The sequence below is a fragment of the Podarcis bocagei genome (genome assembly GCF_964188305.1).
Source record: "Podarcis bocagei genome assembly, chromosome: 1".
Classification (NCBI taxonomy): Eukaryota; Metazoa; Chordata; class Lepidosauria; order Squamata; family Lacertidae; genus Podarcis; species Podarcis bocagei.
Window position 1 is genome coordinate 97,554,540 of NC_138125.1, and position 17,660 is coordinate 97,572,199.

At 42.3% G+C, this 17,660-nt stretch overlaps 1 protein-coding gene across 2 annotated transcripts in view; it reads left to right on the forward strand.

The window, feature by feature from the left end:
- Window positions 1-17,660, forward strand: part of CCDC93 (CCC complex scaffolding subunit CCDC93) — a 46,035-nt gene that overhangs the window by 12,861 nt on the left and 15,514 nt on the right. Inside the window, exons 5-13 of one of the 2 annotated variants that reach the window (XM_081199757.1) lie at window positions 1,773-1,871; window positions 4,136-4,192; window positions 6,074-6,174; window positions 7,059-7,076; window positions 8,591-8,627; window positions 10,425-10,517; window positions 11,320-11,370; window positions 13,159-13,245; window positions 16,104-16,220. In XM_081199757.1, coding sequence (XP_081055883.1) covers window positions 1,773-1,871; window positions 4,136-4,192; window positions 6,074-6,174; window positions 7,059-7,076; window positions 8,591-8,627; window positions 10,425-10,517; window positions 11,320-11,370; window positions 13,159-13,245; window positions 16,104-16,220 — 660 coding nt within the window. The remainder of the gene's footprint in view (window positions 1-1,772; window positions 1,872-4,135; window positions 4,193-6,073; window positions 6,175-7,058; window positions 7,077-8,590; window positions 8,628-10,424; window positions 10,518-11,319; window positions 11,371-13,158; window positions 13,246-16,103; window positions 16,221-17,660) is intronic. The other variant, XM_081199758.1, reaches the window with a different exon arrangement.

Genomic DNA, 17,660 nt, shown 5'->3' on the forward strand with positions numbered 1-17,660 from the left:
TTCCGCTGTTGCTCCTTGCAATTTCTCTATGGCTTGCGTGTGCTGGGAAACTTGGTCAGTCAGTTTTTGGATCGAGGAAGTTGCTTTATCTATCTTCACAGACTGATCGTCCACCTTCTGATTTAAACTTGATAGTTGCTCCAATATTTGTTTTAATAGTGTGTCTGACCCACCTGCTGCCATATCTTCCTCAGTGGACTTCTCAGTTATTTCCCCTTGTTCTCTATGAGACACCAGTACAGCTGGAACCGACGATCGGCGTCCTTGGGTCAATGTTGTTTGTACAAATTGTGCTGGTCTTCTTTCCTTTTCCTTTTCTTTTTCCTTAGCCTCTTTAGATTCCTTTGCTTTAGACGCTCTTGTTCTCCCTGCACCACTCATTACACATCTGTCAATGTTCAAGGTCAAATTGTCTATTGTTCCATGGGAAAGACGAATTCAGGAGTAAACAGCCAGTGAGATGGAATTCAAAACAAAAGTCAGTTCCCAGGATTTTATAATCCGAAAGCCCTGTAGGGGGAGTGCCACCCGGTTTCAAAGACAAAGAAGGAAGTAATCCGCCATTAAAGTTCCAAATTGTTTCAGAACAGTAAATTCGTTAATCCAAAAGTCCCTTCATAAATTCAAGATCTCCCAAAGCACCTTTTATAAATCGACAGAGTTTCACGAAAGGTGCTTGTAACAGTATCCCAATCAGACTTTTCTGCTCAAATGTAACAATTACTTTCTAGCACAGTTTGCAACTGTTTCCGCAGTTTGACACAGTCTCTCTCTCTGGCAGCCCGACAATCTGGCTCTTTAAAAATACAGCCCAAAGAAGAAAAAAGATAGGAGGAAAGTCACCATCTGCTGCTTCTTTTAGTCAATGTCCATTTCCACCTTCAGCTCAATAAAATAGGCAGATTTTATAGCACGAAAAAGTTTAAACTTCCCAAAGTCCCGTTTCAAATGCTTCCGTTTCTAAAAGCTTTGCTTTGATCTTGTCAGCAATGTCGGAAGACGGACTTCCCTTTTCTCGTCTCCCGCTTTCAGCCAAATTAGCCGAATTTCTTTTGCCAAATTTTAATCCCCTTTACTCACGGGTATGTTGCTTGCAGTTTAGCGTTGATTTTAGGAAGAAGGATCAGCGCTCATCTGTAACAGCCGCGCGGCTTCGCTTCCGCGGAAAGAGCGATGAACTCACAGCACCGCTACCCCTCCTTCACTCCGGGTCTCCTTACGGGGTCCCTTCTGTGCTTTCAGAGCAGCTTCTGGTGCCCGCCGAGTCCCACGGCCACGGGCTCACTCTACCCGTGGTTTATCTTAATGGGTCGTCGCTATGCCGCAGCGAACGACCCTTTTCCGCGGAGCCCCTCTTCAGAGCCCGAAGAGGACCGCCATTACAGTTTCGCGCCGCCCCCGGAAGTGAGTTTTACTTTAATTAGACCTATTGAAATTAATGGACCTAACATACCTATGTCATTTAATTTCAGTGGTTTTATTCTGTGTAACGCTTAGCTGAATCTAGTCTCAGTCAGACACACTAATCTTTAATGTCAAGCTGAGACTCAGTGGGTTTTCTGTGATGAACATGCACTGATGGCCATGTTCAGTGTCTAAATGTTTCAAAATATGAAAGGTAAGTAGCTGTAATAAGTGTAACCCTTTGTTTATAGAGTGTTGATTTTCCTTATTTTTCAGTCCCTTTTTGATATCCAAGTCTGTCCTGAGTATATATATCCATCCAAGGCGTTGCTTTAATGCCGATGGTTTCCCTTTTTCTTTTCTCCCAGTGGCTTGTGAAACGTGCAATAGAAACCCGTGAAGAAATGGGAGATTACATCCGCTCATATTCTATATCTCAGTTTCAGAAGACACACAGTCTGCCAGAGGTAAATGTTTGGCTGCGTCTTTTGTAATTCAGAACTAGAAGTGATTCTTTTAACCGTCTCTAAAACGGATAGGATTGATGCAAACCTGCCCCAGCTGATTTGGCTCATAGGTTTTAGGACATAAGTGGATAGATCACACGTTATGAGCTGGCATTGGAGCAGAAAATATGAGTAGAGTAATTCAGTCCAACTCCTTAAGTATTAAATGCCCAGTTGCGCATCAAAAAGGTAGATGAATTTGCAGTGCATCCAAGTGCATTCATCGGATGCTCTGGGAAGCTGTTCTTGACACAAGTCACTTTTTTCTTGTAAGATCTTTTTCACAAAATTGTATTTGAATATGTTTGTGCAGTGGCAACACAGACCTACAGTATGCAAGCACCAAAATGTTTTCCATTCTTAAAAATACATTGCCCACCTCTTCTTAGTGTAGAATGAGCCATTCCTTGAAAAGGAAAGTCCAGGTGTATTGTTTCTCTGTGATTAAAAGGTGACTGGCAGTTGATAATGCTATACCTTAACATGACAGCTGCCTACTGGAATAAAATAGTTCAATAATATTTTTTTTTAAGGCTGTGTTTTGGGGGTTTTCACTCACGTTGTCGAAAGTTCAACTTACGGTTCTTGCATCTCCCTGTGTCTGTTGGTGCCTTTCATTATTTGTGCAGCTGCAAACTAGTGAGCATCTTTCTCTGCCTCATTTGTCGATAAATGGAAAGTGATGTTAAAGGTGTCAGTGCGGGAAGATACTCTGAATTTTTCTATCTGATGGGCCAAGTTCCTGCTAATGTTTTACTATTAACACCATATGTCTAAGATGTAAATTGCATTGTGGAGCTTAGTCCTAGGTAAAGTAGGTAGGATCGCAGCTTCAGTGTGGTTTATGTAGCCTAAGGCTATTCCTAGTTCCCACCTTTAAAAGTTGCTGCGGAGGTGCAGAGTACCTATTTCCAGCGCTGGTTGGTTCTTCAGCCACAGCCATTCCTGGATTGAAGTAATCTGACCACAGTAATCCATGCTTTAGTAATTTCCCAATTAGACTTTTGTAATATGGTCTACAAGGGGCTGTCCTTGAAGGCAGTTCAGAGATTATAGCGGGTGCAAAATGTGGCAACTGGGTATTGATTGCCACAGAAAGGTCTGCACTGATTATTTGCTACCATGTCCAATTCAAAGTGCTGTCCATGGAGGCGCAGGTCAATTCTGTGTCCAGGGCAGCTGTCTACCAGATCCACCTGGTATGCAGGCCGAGACCCTGCCTGCCCATGGACTGTCTCTCCAGAGTAGTGCATGCCCTGGTTATCTCCTGTTTGGACTACCTTTGAAGGTGACTCAGAAACTACAATTAATCCAGAATGCGTCCGCTAGACTGGTGACTGGGAGAGGCCGCCAGGACCATATAACACCAGTCCTAAAGGCTCTTCACTGGTTCCCAGTACGTTTCCGAACACAATTCAAAGCGTTGGTGCTGACCTTTAAATTTTTAAACAGCCTTGGCCCAGTATTCCTGAAGGAGCATCTCCACCCCCGAGGTCCTATTCCAAGCATCTTCTGCTGGTGTTCTCATTGCGAGAAGCGAACTTACAGGGAACCAGGCAGAGGGCCTTCACAGTAGTAGCACCCTCCCTGTGGAACGTACTCCCTTAAGATGTCAAGGTGATAAAGAATTACACAACTTTTAGAAAACATCTGAAGACAGGCCTGTATCGGGAGGTTTTTAATGCTTGATGTTTTTGTTATGTTTTTAGATATGCTGTAAGCCACCCAGAGTGGCTGGGGAAACCCAGCCACATGGATAGGGTATAAATAAAATAATACTGATGATGATAATGTAAATATGTAAACAAATTAATACCCAGCTACCTGAAGGTGTGTGCCTCCTGATATATTCCTTCCTGTTATCTGAAGTCTGCCAGGTAAGCTTGGTATGGTCATCAAACAAAGCCTTGAGTTCCCAAACTTGGAATAGGACTTTGTCATTGGTAGTTTCCTAGCTGTGTAACATGAGATTAGGCTGGAACCTACATTAGTCAGTTTTCTTCACCAGCTTAAAACTTATTTTTAAAAATCTGTCGGGCCTTCTGAAGTGTGTACATGACCCTTGATTACTTGTATTCTGCTGAAAGATTGGTTGTATTTTTTGGTACATTTTAACATCACAGCTTTGGACAAGTTGACACAACAACTGGCCAATCTTTGTTGACACTGTTGAGGTTAAATCTGTTTGTATGTCGGTATTTAAAGCTATCTAAATTGCTTTGCAGGATGATGACTTCATGCAAAGAAAAGAAAAGTCTGTGAAAGCAGTTAGTGAAATCTCTGTAAGTGTGACATTCAGCAGTGTGGGTTTTCAGATTACAAATAAATAATAATTGGATTTAGCGTCATTTTGATTATGCATATCTTTTGGCTTTAATTTACTCCCCCTTCCCTTTTAAAGATGCATAGACCATGTTTGTATGATATATCTGCATACCTGCTTCCTGGGGATAGTAACTTTTCTTCAAATGAATTGCAACTTGAAAGGTGCTCAGTTTTATCCATTGTGGTATCCATTCACTACATTCCTAGTTAGTTTTTATAAAAGAATGCATTTTTAGAAATTGATCTCCCCTGGGGTTCATGGCGGTGGGGAGGGGGCTAGAAAATGTTTCATCCCACATCATTGGTAGCACACTAAATGAGAATTTTCTGGTCAAGTTGCGGAATGCCAACAACAATCCCAGCACTTTGGCATATACAGCCCTCAAATGACTCTCTCTGCTCGGTTAGTACAAGTGGCAGCCCTAGTTAGAGTCTGTATTTGAGTTGGGTGCAAGCTGAGTCAGACACACAAGATTTTAAAGCTGCATTCCTGGACATATTAACTAGAGGATAAGCCCCATTGAATATATATATAAATACGTGTGTTTATTTATGTAAAAAAAAACCTGCCGAAATAATCATTGCAACTCTACCGCATAAGAAAATGTTTACAGTGTTGTGCAATAAATCAGCTCCTTTCCAACCTGCAGAGGGTTTACTGTGACAGGATTTTATTTCTCTGTTCCTTTAGATTGCATTGCTCCATTATAATACCATATTAATTTTAGTTAGAGTTGACATGTGGCTCTTGGAGGCTTGATAGATTGATATCCCATTGTGCTCATCTTTTGAATACCAGCTCTGTGTATTCCTTCCCTTGTCTCCCTTTGTCCGGCGCAATGTCACTTTTAAAACGCCACACAAAACAGAGCGTTGCGCTGCTGTGAATTCGGAAACGCGGGAGTTTGAATGGATTCCGTTGCATCTCAACTGATGTGCTGTAGTTGAAAAAGATTTCCCACTTGCAAAACTGCCAACATTGATCAAAACATTTTTAAAAGAAAAAAGGAAGGAGGGTAAAAAGCTCTTGACATATCTTCCTCTGGCAGAGTCAACAGAGTAGAGAAGCCAAGTCGTGGAAACAATGATCTCGTTTGTCACTGTATCTCAGGGAGAGTAAACTGCCTTTGTCATTGTGTCTGGAAGAAAGTGTGGAATGTCATCTGAAGGCACTGCTTTTTCTGAGACTTCTTCTTAACAAAGAGTGTCTGGCGTTGATGCTTCTTTCTTTTTAACTGTAGCCGTGCACAAGAACAACTTGGCTGTATTGAAGCATTGCTTTTTTAAAAAAAAAGGGGGGGGAGATTTCCTTGAACTTAGTTCAGCAACTTTTTTTCCTTGCACATTCTTACCACCACCCCAATTATGTTAAATCGATTTTCTTTTCCTATGTGACTGGCTAAAGTAGCCATAATGAAGAGAGTAGTAATTAAGCATAATTATTCAATAAGAGGCTAGAAGTGGAATGCATGAACACTAACCGCAGTGACTCGGAATTAATCATCTCTTTAATTATGCATAGTATTTTTTTTCCTTGCAGATATGTCTGAGATCAGGTTGAATAGATTCATATGTTCTGGAGTAGCCATGTTCTTAATAATAGTAATAATAAGCTAGGAAAGTGCAAAAGGGAGGGGGAGGGGTGAGTCTAGGTCAATGAGCAGCCAGTGAAGGATATTATGTTATGACAGACTGTGTTGTGTTGTATTATGGAGCCACAAAAGCCCTGAGAAGGTCCAGGTAGGAGGTTTCTATGGAGAAAGAATGTTGACATTGGATTGCTTACCGACCATTTGTAGTTTGACACATGTTTATGCTCTCATTTTGTTGGCTTTCAGGAAGTTTACAAGCCACAAAGGAAATACCAGCGACGAGCAGGAGCAGAAAAGTTAGTCGACGAGGAGTCTAAAGTTCATGCTACGCTTCTGGAATATGGCAGGTATATTCATTTTGTTAAAGTGTGTTCCAGGGAACCCAGGATTTCTTGGGGGCATCTGAAGGATTCCAATAATGGCAGACAAAAGATCTGAAAGACAGCATGCTGTGGCTCTCTCTTCCCTGTAGGCAGATGCAGGAGAACCTTAAATGTCTTCTAGGGGCCAACTAAGAAGGGATGCTAATAGTGTAGCTTTGCTGTTGCTGCTGTTTCTCTTTTTTTGCAAATTATCAGGCTAGGGGACCCATTCCGGAACTGTACAGTGAGGGGTAGGGGAGCTTTTAATCTTTTGCCACCCATTCTCACTAGCTGCAGTTTGCACCACTAGCAAAGGCCCCATATGTTTAGATGGAGCCTTCGTTGGCTATGGAGTTGCAGGGGCCCTGATCCTGATTGGGAAGGAAAAGGCTAAAGCCCTCTATGCTCCATGCTAGGTTCATGATGGGGGTGGGGGGTGCTAATCACGTATGCCATCTTGAGCTTGGAAGAAAGACAGGATGGTAATGTAATTAATCATGCCGTCTGCTCACGTTCTTGGGGGGAAATGTTGCTCCACAACACATTTAAGTGTCAAAAGACTCTGGGTTAGTGACAGCAGATTTCCATAGCTACTCTCCTGGAATAATCGTAAGTGTGTACAGAGCACAAAAGCAATGTGTTGCTTGCCACAAATAACTGGTGAAATGGTTATAATATAAAATGTATTGACATTTTGATTCACTAGCTTTTCCACTGCAGTTCTTTAGTCATACAGGTGGTTTGCACACTTACAATAAGCCTAAGTGTGTTTGAAACTGTGGCCTAAGTGTGTCTTCTACTCCCTATGGCAAGCCAGATCACTTTTTCAAGTTCTTCATCTTTTTGTTTTCCTATTCCCCCCTCTTTAGTATCACTGGTTATTTCTTGTGAGTATTATTCCTCCTGTGTACATGTGGTGTGGACCCCCCCCCCCTTTCCAGTTGGCTCTTGGCACTTGAATTTGCATCTTTCACATTAACATGTCTTCCACATTTGGTATTTAACAGCATTGTTAAATTAATCTTCACGGGGACTGTCTTTTTTTCTCAGCGCAAAAGTCACAGTTTTCTCTAGGGGCTAAGGGGTGAGAGAGAAGAGTGCATAGGGAAAAAATCCCAACTTCCACTCTTTTCGCATACTCCCCAGGAAAATAGGTTCCTAGCTGTTACCTCCCTGATCTGCTGCTCCTTTATATGTAAATATTTTAAAGGACTCCCTTTATCACGTGAACCCAGCTGATCTCAGACGGCAGTGATTAAACACAGCAGTATCATGGAGCCTAGAGTGATTTTACGTGGCTTCGTTAGTTACAACAAATATAGCAGCCATTGGTATATAGCAGTCTACAGAACATAAGGCTAATCCCCTTTCAAAGCCATCAAAGTTGGTAGCCACAGTTTATAACTGCACTGTGAAGGACTTTCTGTAGACCATCCATCAGTTAGCTTCAATGGAGGACAACCTTGGGGTCTAGTGTTATATGAGAGAGAGGGGAACACTCACTCTATCACCATGCCCACTTTTGCCACATTGTGCATGGTGTTCGAACCCTCATGTCAGTTCCTGCCCTGCCCCTTACTTAGCTTTTTCCCTGACCTAAAAAGCTCCAAATGTTGTGAACTTTTCTCATGGGAGAGAAAATTGCTCCAGCCAGCTCCTTTTCCTGCAACTTTCCCTTTTGCTGGGAATGGCTGTTCAGGTTTTCAGACTGGGTCCCCTGCACCAGATCAACCTGGAGATGACGAGGACTGAACCTGGGACTTTACGGCATGCACAGCGTGCCTTCCTCAGTATCCTCTGCTTTATAGGTTGTGTAGCAGCATATTAAAACCTGGTTGCCTGAGTGCAGTGGAACTACTCCCTAGTGGGAGAGTGAAATACAGCTGCAGCAGAAGGAGATGTTTAAACTAGAACTTCAGTGGAAAGGGCATATTCAGAGAAAGCAAATAAAGCTAGGGAGGGCTGGCAGATTAATGCCTTGGGGGGCAAAAGTGAAATGTTCTTGGAATTAAAACGGGCTTTCATTAGCAATTCAGTGACAAGCCTCGGAGCACCACTGTCATTAACGATAAGGCAACCCCCCTCCTTACCCGCTTTCAGCCCCCCTGAAACCTGCTGTACTGCAGAGGTTTAGAATGCACTGGGAAGACTTTGATGATGAATTGCAGTGTTGCAACAGGAAAAATGGTTTACTTGTTAATGGCATATAAATTACAAAATGTACACTCAGAATAAAATGGTGAATATAACTAACCCCAAACTGCTGCTGCGGCTGCTGTTGTTTTTCTAAAAAGCACTGAGAGCTGGTCTTGGCATGTTTGCAAAAGCACATCTTCTGCAATGAAAGTGAATCCAGCTGCATATTCTGATTTGCTTCCCCCTCCCTTTTTACTTTTTCTAGGAGGTATGGTTTCAGCAGACAAGGGAAAATTGAGAAGGTAAGCTTGTTTCCTCATCTGGAATCCAGCTGAAAAAGTATGTGTTGGACAAAAATGCTAGACACCAAAGCAGGTTTTTATATATACCGTATTTTTCGCTCTATAACACGCACCAGACCATAACACGCACGTAGTTTTTAGAGGAGGAAAACAAGAAAAAAAATATTCTAAACGAAATAGTGGATATATGATTTTTGTGGTTCATGCTGTGGTCACAGACATGTGATCTGACAGTGAGTTTGGAGTAGCCCAATGCAAAAATCCTGAGGATCCATGTGGATCCATGCTTTGTAACCACGGAGGAGGGAAGGAAGGGGAACCATGGATCCTCTGCTCACGACTGCAGCAGATCCCACCCGCCACCCGCAGGCATTCGCTCCATAACACGCACAGACATTTCCCCTTACTTTCTAGGAGGAAAAAAGTGAGTGTTATGGTGCAAAAAATACGGTATATAGAAGTGTGATGCAGCAATTGATTATTATTTTCCATAATATTGAAAACTACTTGTTTGCTTGTTCTTTCTAGGCCACCCAATCTTACTGTGTTGTGGTCACCACCCTGATGCTGCTGTATTCAACACATTGTGGGGAAACATTGCTAGAATTGTTCATGATCCTTTTCACTGTGGGTTAAATTCAGAGCCAGTTTGACTTTTGTCACTGCCTGTTCCAGACAAAGGGGCTCAGCAGTCTTTATTTTTGTTTGTTTTTATTTTTCAATGTTTGTAATTAGCCCTGCATGCAAGGATCCCAGGGGGGCACACTGGAAACATTAAAACCATTGCTAGCAATAAAACTAAAACAAAAGTAACTCAGCATAATGCAGTTTAGCAATTCACAGGCAACAGAAAACAAACAAAGAAAACCCCTCTGTTATTGTTATTGGGAACTGCTAGCAAGCATGATGTAGCCCAGTGGCGCCCTGCAAAGCAGTTTCAGATTGGCAGACTTTCAGCACACGCTGTTGGAAAGAAATGTTTCCTAACATTTCAAGCTACACTCTGGTTGGTGGGGGATGTGAGTTAAATTAGTATTAGAGAACGAAGAGCACTTCACCCAAGAAAGTTGCCAGTGAAGTTAATTAAGCCAATGGAGCTTATTTTCCGCTTGCAGAAATGTACATGCATTGCAATGTTGTGGGAGGCCCCAAAGTTCCATGCAGCAAGAATGCCGTTCCTAAAGCGGCATCTCACTCCCTTTGTTGACTTCTACAAAATATGGCTGCAATGCTTCATCATATCTTATTGACCTTGCATGCTTTTAGCCTAAGACTGTCAAATGCTTTTGTTAAAATTTAGCCACTGTGATGAAAAGGAGGTCCTGTTCAGGATACTGTTTCCACTATGTGCTTCTTCGGGGCTTCATCCGATGCTATGCAAAAGGAGTTCTGCTCATGTGGCAATACTTCCTCCATCCTCTCAGCTCCTGCACATGCCCAAAATCTGCTCTCAAAGTCCTCCAGCACCCCCAAAATCTGCTCCAGGGGGCTGGAGCAGATTTTGGGGGTGCTGGAGGGGCTGCAGGGGAGAGGAGGTGGGAAGTTAAATTGTACAAGCAGAGGTCTGCTGCATGAACAGAGCAGCAGTGTTGGATACATAGCTGTGTGTGAAATATTACTGTAGTGTAGTTTTAATGTGTCCATGAAAGGCTCTCTGGAGCCTTACCTTAATATATTCTGAAAGCATACGTTGTTCATTTCCTTTTTTTTTTTTAATTCTCCCCACCCTCCCCGCCTTGTGATTTTGTAGATGCACCTTTTCCTCTTAATGTTAGACAACATCCTTTTCTTCAATAGGTTGAAGACAAGAAAATGGTGCTGCCTGCTGGGCTTCCATCATCTGGGAAGGCTGATGCCTACACTGAAGATGACCTCCAAGCTGCAGAAGAGGTGGAATTATCTGATAATTTGTGACAAGGCTCAGTTCAGGGTTACTACTTCCTAATACACGAAATGAAACGAAGCTGGTGGTATAGAGGTTTCCCCCACTTTCCTTTTTGTATCTGTAGATTTTGCATTCTCAGAACCAACATGCACTCTTACTTGAAATTGAGTTTGGTGCTACAAAATGCATGTGGTAGGGCTTTAGTGGTGCACTTGCCTTTCAGTGGATAGCTTTATTTTATGTATTGCATTTGTGTCCCGCTGTCCTCTAAATGTCTTGAGGTGCCTTAAAATGGGATTAACCCTGCATCGAATACGGAAACTCAGCCATTCAAATGTGTGAGTGCTATTGACAGCTGGTGCACCACATGTATATAAACTTGGGTATATGCACATGTTTTCAAATAAAGTAAAGTGTGACTGTTCCAAGAAGAATGATGCTGTGAGGGCCTAAAGAAAATGATGTTTTCTTTTGCTTTGTGTTTCACCAAAGTAGAGGAGCAGAGACTTCAGATTATTACACAGCATTTTGTGTTATGTTTGTTTGTGAATAAACAAGTGAGCAAAAAGGGGGGGGGGTGTATATCCATTGTTTTCTTACTAAGGAGCCATGTCTGCAGTAGCTCCCAGGCTGCCATCACAGTGTTGAGAAGGAATTTTGTATGAAAAGGGGAGGGAAAGTGTGTGTATTTGTTTTGTTTTGCTAACCTCCAAGCCTTGTCACATTTTTTCTATAAATAAAAATTAAAACGTGTGCTACATGTTTTGAAACAACTGTTCTGATCTCAGCACTTTTATTTTTTATCAGCTTCGTATTAAAACATTGATGACTGAGATGGCTGCAATGGGAACAGAAGAGGTAAGCAGTTCTGTTTGTTAGTCATAGTTTTTTTGGAAAAAAGTATTATTTCAGCCACTACTCTGGTATTATTAACAGGGTAGCACAGGCCAAAAAAAATTCTTTCCAGATATCACTCAATCTTGATTTCTGATATCTGAAAGTTCCCTTCTTCATGGGGCTATGAATTCAAACTGGAGCGAACTGCAATTCAGTAGAGAAAGAAAGGAAAGGATGCATATTTCTCATTGCCTAGCTGTACTCTGTACCTATCAAGCAAACTCTGCAGTATGTACAACTAAAGTTATTCACATCCCTGTTCTTTCCTCCTGCACCTGCAGATTGACTTGAAAGCTATCACAACCCGTGAAATAGGGTTAAATGGAGTCAGGCTGCCTGAGGCCTTACATTTTGCAGTGTAAATTGACACAAGGAAAAGACTACTAAGCTTGAAAGGTGGTCTTTTTCAAAAGGTGTTTAGCCTTTGTTGGTTGTGTCCTTGCCTACAAAAAGCATAAGGAGAGTTATCTCTGCTTATTAAGCAAAGATACGGAAGCTCACAGCCTTTTCACTCCTCGCTTTGTGAAAAGAAGAAACAAATGAGGAAACTTCCAAAACTCCCAGTTCCCTTTTTTGTCCAAACTACAAAACTATGGTTTAATGCAGGGGTCCCGACCTAAGGCCCGCGGGCCAGATAAGGCCCGAGGGACTCGTTTATCCGGCCCTCTGCCGCCGCCTGCTCTTACTGGCACTGCACTGTGCGGCTGCTGACTTCCTGGTCGGAGGAGCACCGGAAATAGCTTGTGCGCATGCGCAAGCATTATTTACGGTGCACATCCGGTCAGGGGAGGCCCGTGCACATGTGCCCAAGCTATTTCCAGCGCTCCTCCGACCCGGAAGTGCGCTGGAAATAGCGTGTGCGCACGCGTCCGAGCCCTCCGGCCTGCCGCGCGATTGGCTCTGGAGACACCACCCCGAGGTGCGGTAAGTTTGCTGAACCCTGGCTTAACAGCTTCTGAACAAACCAGGCTGTTAACACATAACTTAATATCTTTGCTGAAGACTTTCTGATTCATTTGCTCACCAGCAGTAAGAGAAAAGTACTTCTTGCACATCTTTTCTGTCTCCCAAGACTGTGGAACCTTTGAAGAGCCTTCTCATTTGGCTCGGTTCTAATAGAGTCCACTGTCATCCTGTACACATTTTTTTTCTGCTCCCCTACCCCACAGCACACATACCTCAGCAAAGCCAAGGTCTTCGTTCACTCATAGTAATGCTTATCACTTCTATGCACACATGCAAACTTTCTGCTGCTGCTACCTACATTCAGTGACCAGCAGATGTCACCCGAATTCTCTTCCCACCTGGCTCATGTGCATGGTGCCTCATCTACATACACAGCCCTTTCTTCTATTCTTGGGATATGAGTCCAAAATGCTCCTTATCTCTCAAATATACTTTAAGCAAGGATAGCAAGGCAGCAGCAGTTCCTGTGCTCTGACTTGATGTAACTGAGCCATTGCCATGGAAGCCTTGCTAAGGTAGCAAATGTTGTCCTGTTCCCATTCCTGTAGATGGATTTTATGATAAGGTAAAAAGGCTTGCTAGCTGATGCCCACTCTTCCAAGTATCTCCCTACTGCCCTGGCCAGCTCTGCTTGCTTATTCTCCATCCAAGCCTTGCTGCTTTCATGGAGGACAGTGGCACTTTTTCATGGAAACAGACATTGCATTTACATCAATTCAAACTGCCCTGCTTTTTCAAAAAGCTGTCTCATGTGCCTTCATAAGACTTGTGTTCTACTTTCAGGGCAGACTGACCGCAAGCACTGTAGGGCAGATAGTTGGACTTCAGTCGGATGAGATCAAGCAGATAGTATCAGAATATGCTGAAAAGGTAGGTGATTTTTTTTAAACTGTTTTAAGAAAACCATACCTGAGCAATTGTCTATTAAGTCTTCAAATTTCGAAACTTCAGCTCCTGTTTTAAAATATATATTCTTTAGAACAATATCTACAATAATGATGCTAGCTGGTGTTGCCAATGCTTCTTTGTGAAGGCATACAAATCTGTGTTCTCGTCAATAAAAATCAGTTAGATTCCTGTGTCTCTGTGTCTTCTAAACAAGTGGCTAAAAGTTGCATATGACTTTGTAGAGGAGTAGTTTCTCCCATGTCCTTGTGCGCGTGCCATGAAACAGTTTGTGAAGTTTTACAGCTGTATTATATGGAGCTATTTGATGTTGTATTATGTTGCTCATTCAGTCAGACCAGATGGAGCAATTCTCCCTCTCCCTTCCCCCCACCAGGGAGCTGTTTTGGGGGTCCTCCTGACACCCACCCACACCCAGGCCAGTTGAGGGAGCAGAGGAGGATAAACCCCATTGCTCAGGTGCTTCCACTGATGGGGTGCATTATTTGAATTTCACCCATAGTTGTTGGAGTCAAGCTGTGTTTTGTTTGCAAGAAGACAAACCCTCCCATCCTGATTTCTCCTTTTATCTATTTCCTCAGCCCATTCCTCTTACCTTTCTGTTAGTTGTAGGTTTTTTTGAAAATCTGGCTTGGCTATTTTGGGCTTTTATAATAGATTTCCTGTCAGTGCACAATGAAGATTGCTTAAAGCAATGGTGTGTGTTTGTGTGCCCTTGAGTTTAGTGGTTACTATAGAGCAGTCACTTAATTACGTCTTAAATTCAGGAAGGTCAGGCTTTCCTGGTTGTACTTGGGTCTAAAGAGATGAGTGATGTGTTTGGGAGGAAAAGGAGAAAGATGCACATAGTCTTGCATGAATTGAGAGGGAATTATGCAGTTGCAGTGTTTAGGCTTAGAATCTGGAATCTGTGCCTGAATCGAGAGGCTCTTAGGGAAAAGAATATAGTTTCTAACTTTGGTAGCAGTTTTAAAATGTTCAAAGTGCTTTACCATTCTCATCTTGGCTATTTCCCCTGATTTAAATATACCAACTACTTGGGGACTCCTTTTGGGATTCTTTTTGACAGTATATAACTAATAAGTTAACTGTGTTAACTTTAACAGTGTTATGGTAATGGAAAGAGTTTCATGCATGGGGATGTTGTTGAACAGTTGTGAGAGCAAATAAGGGCAGGGGGTCAAGTGCCTTGCACATAAAGTACCTTACAAATTGCAGAACCACCTGCTCCCACAAAAATTAAATAGTCTTTTTTCCATTTTGGAAATAAATGTCCACCCTGAGATCTTCAGATGAAGGGTGGTATATAAGTTTAAAAAATAAAATTAAAATGCTTATTTTTCTGAAATAGAGATAACTTTGTTTCTATTTTCTGGCACCTCATTGATCTGCTACTTTTTCTCTTCAGTTGACAAATGAATGGCAAGTTTAAAAGAACTTAGGTGGGTGTTCGTAGCAACTGCTGAATGTTTTAATTGACAAATTTAAAAACAATTCCTGGGTTTTTCCCATCCATCTGTGAATGCAATTTTGTAGTATGCAAGAGAATTTTCAACTAAATGTTTATGATCTGAGGATAACAGAATGTGTCGGCTCTCACTTAAAACTGCTACACGTCTAGTGTGGTTCTGAAAATAAATTACTTTAGTAGAAACCTTTTGGACTTCAATTTCAAGCAAGAGCCAAGAAGCTTCAGTTGTGTTATAACATATGTCTTCCATAGCCCTACTTGCTATACCTCATGTTTCAGTTCGTAAATAGCACAAATAGATGATATTGTTCAAAACTTTGTTTTAACAGGTCAGATGTTATATCCTTCTTTCAACAGAATGTTTTTTATGAGTACAAAGGAAAAATAAATCACGGAGCAGTGGCTTGCAGCAAAAACTGCAAAAAAGTTGTTATTTTTAAATGGATAACTGTTGTATTTTACTGACTGGACTTAACCGTCCAGGGGTCCTTTACCTTTACCTTTTACCATACCAGACTGCTCTGGACTCCTGCGGGTGAAGGAGCATTACAGAAAGAATAATCATAATCAGATTAATCATGATCAAAATGATCTTGATTGCTGCCTTCCACATTTGTTGTATTTTTCCATGAACATAAAACATAGAATGAGGTAGCAGCTAAATACAGTAATTAAATTCCAGTCAATCTATGTGTGCGGGGAGAATTAGTCTTGCAGCATAGTCTATCTGTGTTTACTTTGAAGTCAGTCTAGTGGCAATCAGTGGCAGGGGAGATTCCCAGTGCCAGGCGAACATTGCTCCCAGTTACGAAGAGGGTGAGAGACAAAGAGGTAGGAAACTTGGCATGGTGCTCGGCGTCGGTAAGCGCCCACTACAGAGTCAGCCCCATTGGTTTCAATGGGACTTAAGTACACTTAACGTTGCAGTCCAGTCCTGGGAAGTTGGTGCTGAAATTCAAAGTAATGCTGCGAATTCTCACCCCATCCCCATATAATGATGTGCTGTTGAATTTTAACAGTATTATCCACCTGCCCTTTGCTCCCAGCACCGTATCTCTTTCTAGGATGGAGGAAATGTGTTGAGTCAGCCTTGCAGGTCAAAGTGGAACATGCCCAGTTCCCCTCACATTTCTGCCTCCAGAAGAGCTCTGCCAACTTCCACACTTGCTTACTCCCTGTAATGCAGGACATGCAAGCATCCAGACCTCTGCACACTTGTATGCGGCTGCCCAGTGGTTTATGGAGCAGTCTTAATGCACAGATTAGGCAAGTAATGATTCCTGTGCGTCTGACAAAGTGCTGAGGGGGTGTTCCATTCATTGTGTCCTCTCCCCGCCCCATCTTTTTCTAGCAATCAGGACTTTCTGCAGAGGAGCGTCCAGAGAGACTTGGAGCTGCCCAGCAGCACAGAAGGAAGGTGGCATCTTTAAACAAACAGATCTTACAGAAAACCAAGCAGCTGGATGAAGTATGTGGGGATTTGTTGTTGTTGTTCCCTTATTTTGAGGGTTTGTAAACCACTTTGCCACTCTGCACTTACGGAGAAGATTATAACTTCAGCATCCATTTAGGAGAATTACAACATGAGTAACCTGGGTCTTAATAAGCATTGGTTACGTGGATTTTTTGCACATAAGTTGTAGGGTTTGTACATAAGTTTGCACACTTTCCTTGATTGTCTCTACGGAAGCAACAGGTGCTTACTGACTGCCAGCAATTCCGAATTAAAGCTGTGAGCTGTGTTTATGTACAGGCAAAGGCAGTATTTAAATTCTCCACTGTCAGAATATCAAATGTTGAGGTCAGACAGGTGCCCTCCCTGTTCTACTCCCAGTGCCTACTAGGGATTCTTAATTCCAGCAGGTTTTTTAAATTACATTCTGATATTATAGTTTTAACTCATTTTAGACTTACTGTATTGTACTGGAACTCCTGCACACTGCTCAGAGACAACCGTGATTAAGTGTACTATAAATTGCTGAAATAAATAAATAAAAATAGTTGGCATTTAAAGCTGCACAGAATTGCATCGTTAACAGAATCTTTCAAAGGAGTTGTGATTCTTTTTCTTTTTCTTTTCCAAATGCTGGAAGGTCCACAAATCATAGAATCAAAAGAGTTGGAAGGGGGACCATCAGGATCCTCTAGTCCAGCGGTTCTCAACCCGTGGGTCCCCAGATGTTGTTGAACTACAACTCCCATCATCCCTGAGCTCTGGCCTTGCTAGCTAGGGGTGATGGGAGTTGTAGTTCAACAACATCTGGGGACCCACAGGTTGAGAAAGGCTGCTCTACTCCAACCCCCTGCAGTGCAGGAATATGCAACTGTCCCATGTGGAGATTGAACCTGAGAATTTGGTGGCACCATGCTCTTACCAACTGAGCTATCCAGTCCTTAGCTCCTGTAAACATTACATTGGTGCTCACTTGGCTGCTGCTAACATTATTGTTTTGCCTGTCAAAATCTTTGCGGATTCGCTGATTTAATTGCCTTCTGTTCCGTTCTATCTGCCATTCCTCCCCACCCCCTTTTGTACTTTAAGGAAGCCAAATGGAATACAATTTCCTAGAATCAACCTGGTTTTTTCTAATATACGTGTTCTCCTGAGTTATATTTCCTGATGTTTTTCCAATATTTGTGCATCATGTCAGTGAATTTTATTTAAAGATGAACTGCAGTGTCAGCTACGATCCAGTAAAGGCTCCCACCAAAGAAGGGTGGGGGGATTATTTTCACTTGATTTCCACCAACTGTCCCAAGTGCCACCTTCCATATTGTTGACGAGAGTCCCCTGAAGCCCAGAACAGTTTTTGGAGGGTACAGGCCTGTTGCAGGAAGTGAAAGCCAGCAAAAAAGGCCTATCTCATGCACAAATTTCCTCCAGTGGAGCATTCTGTAAATAGAGTTC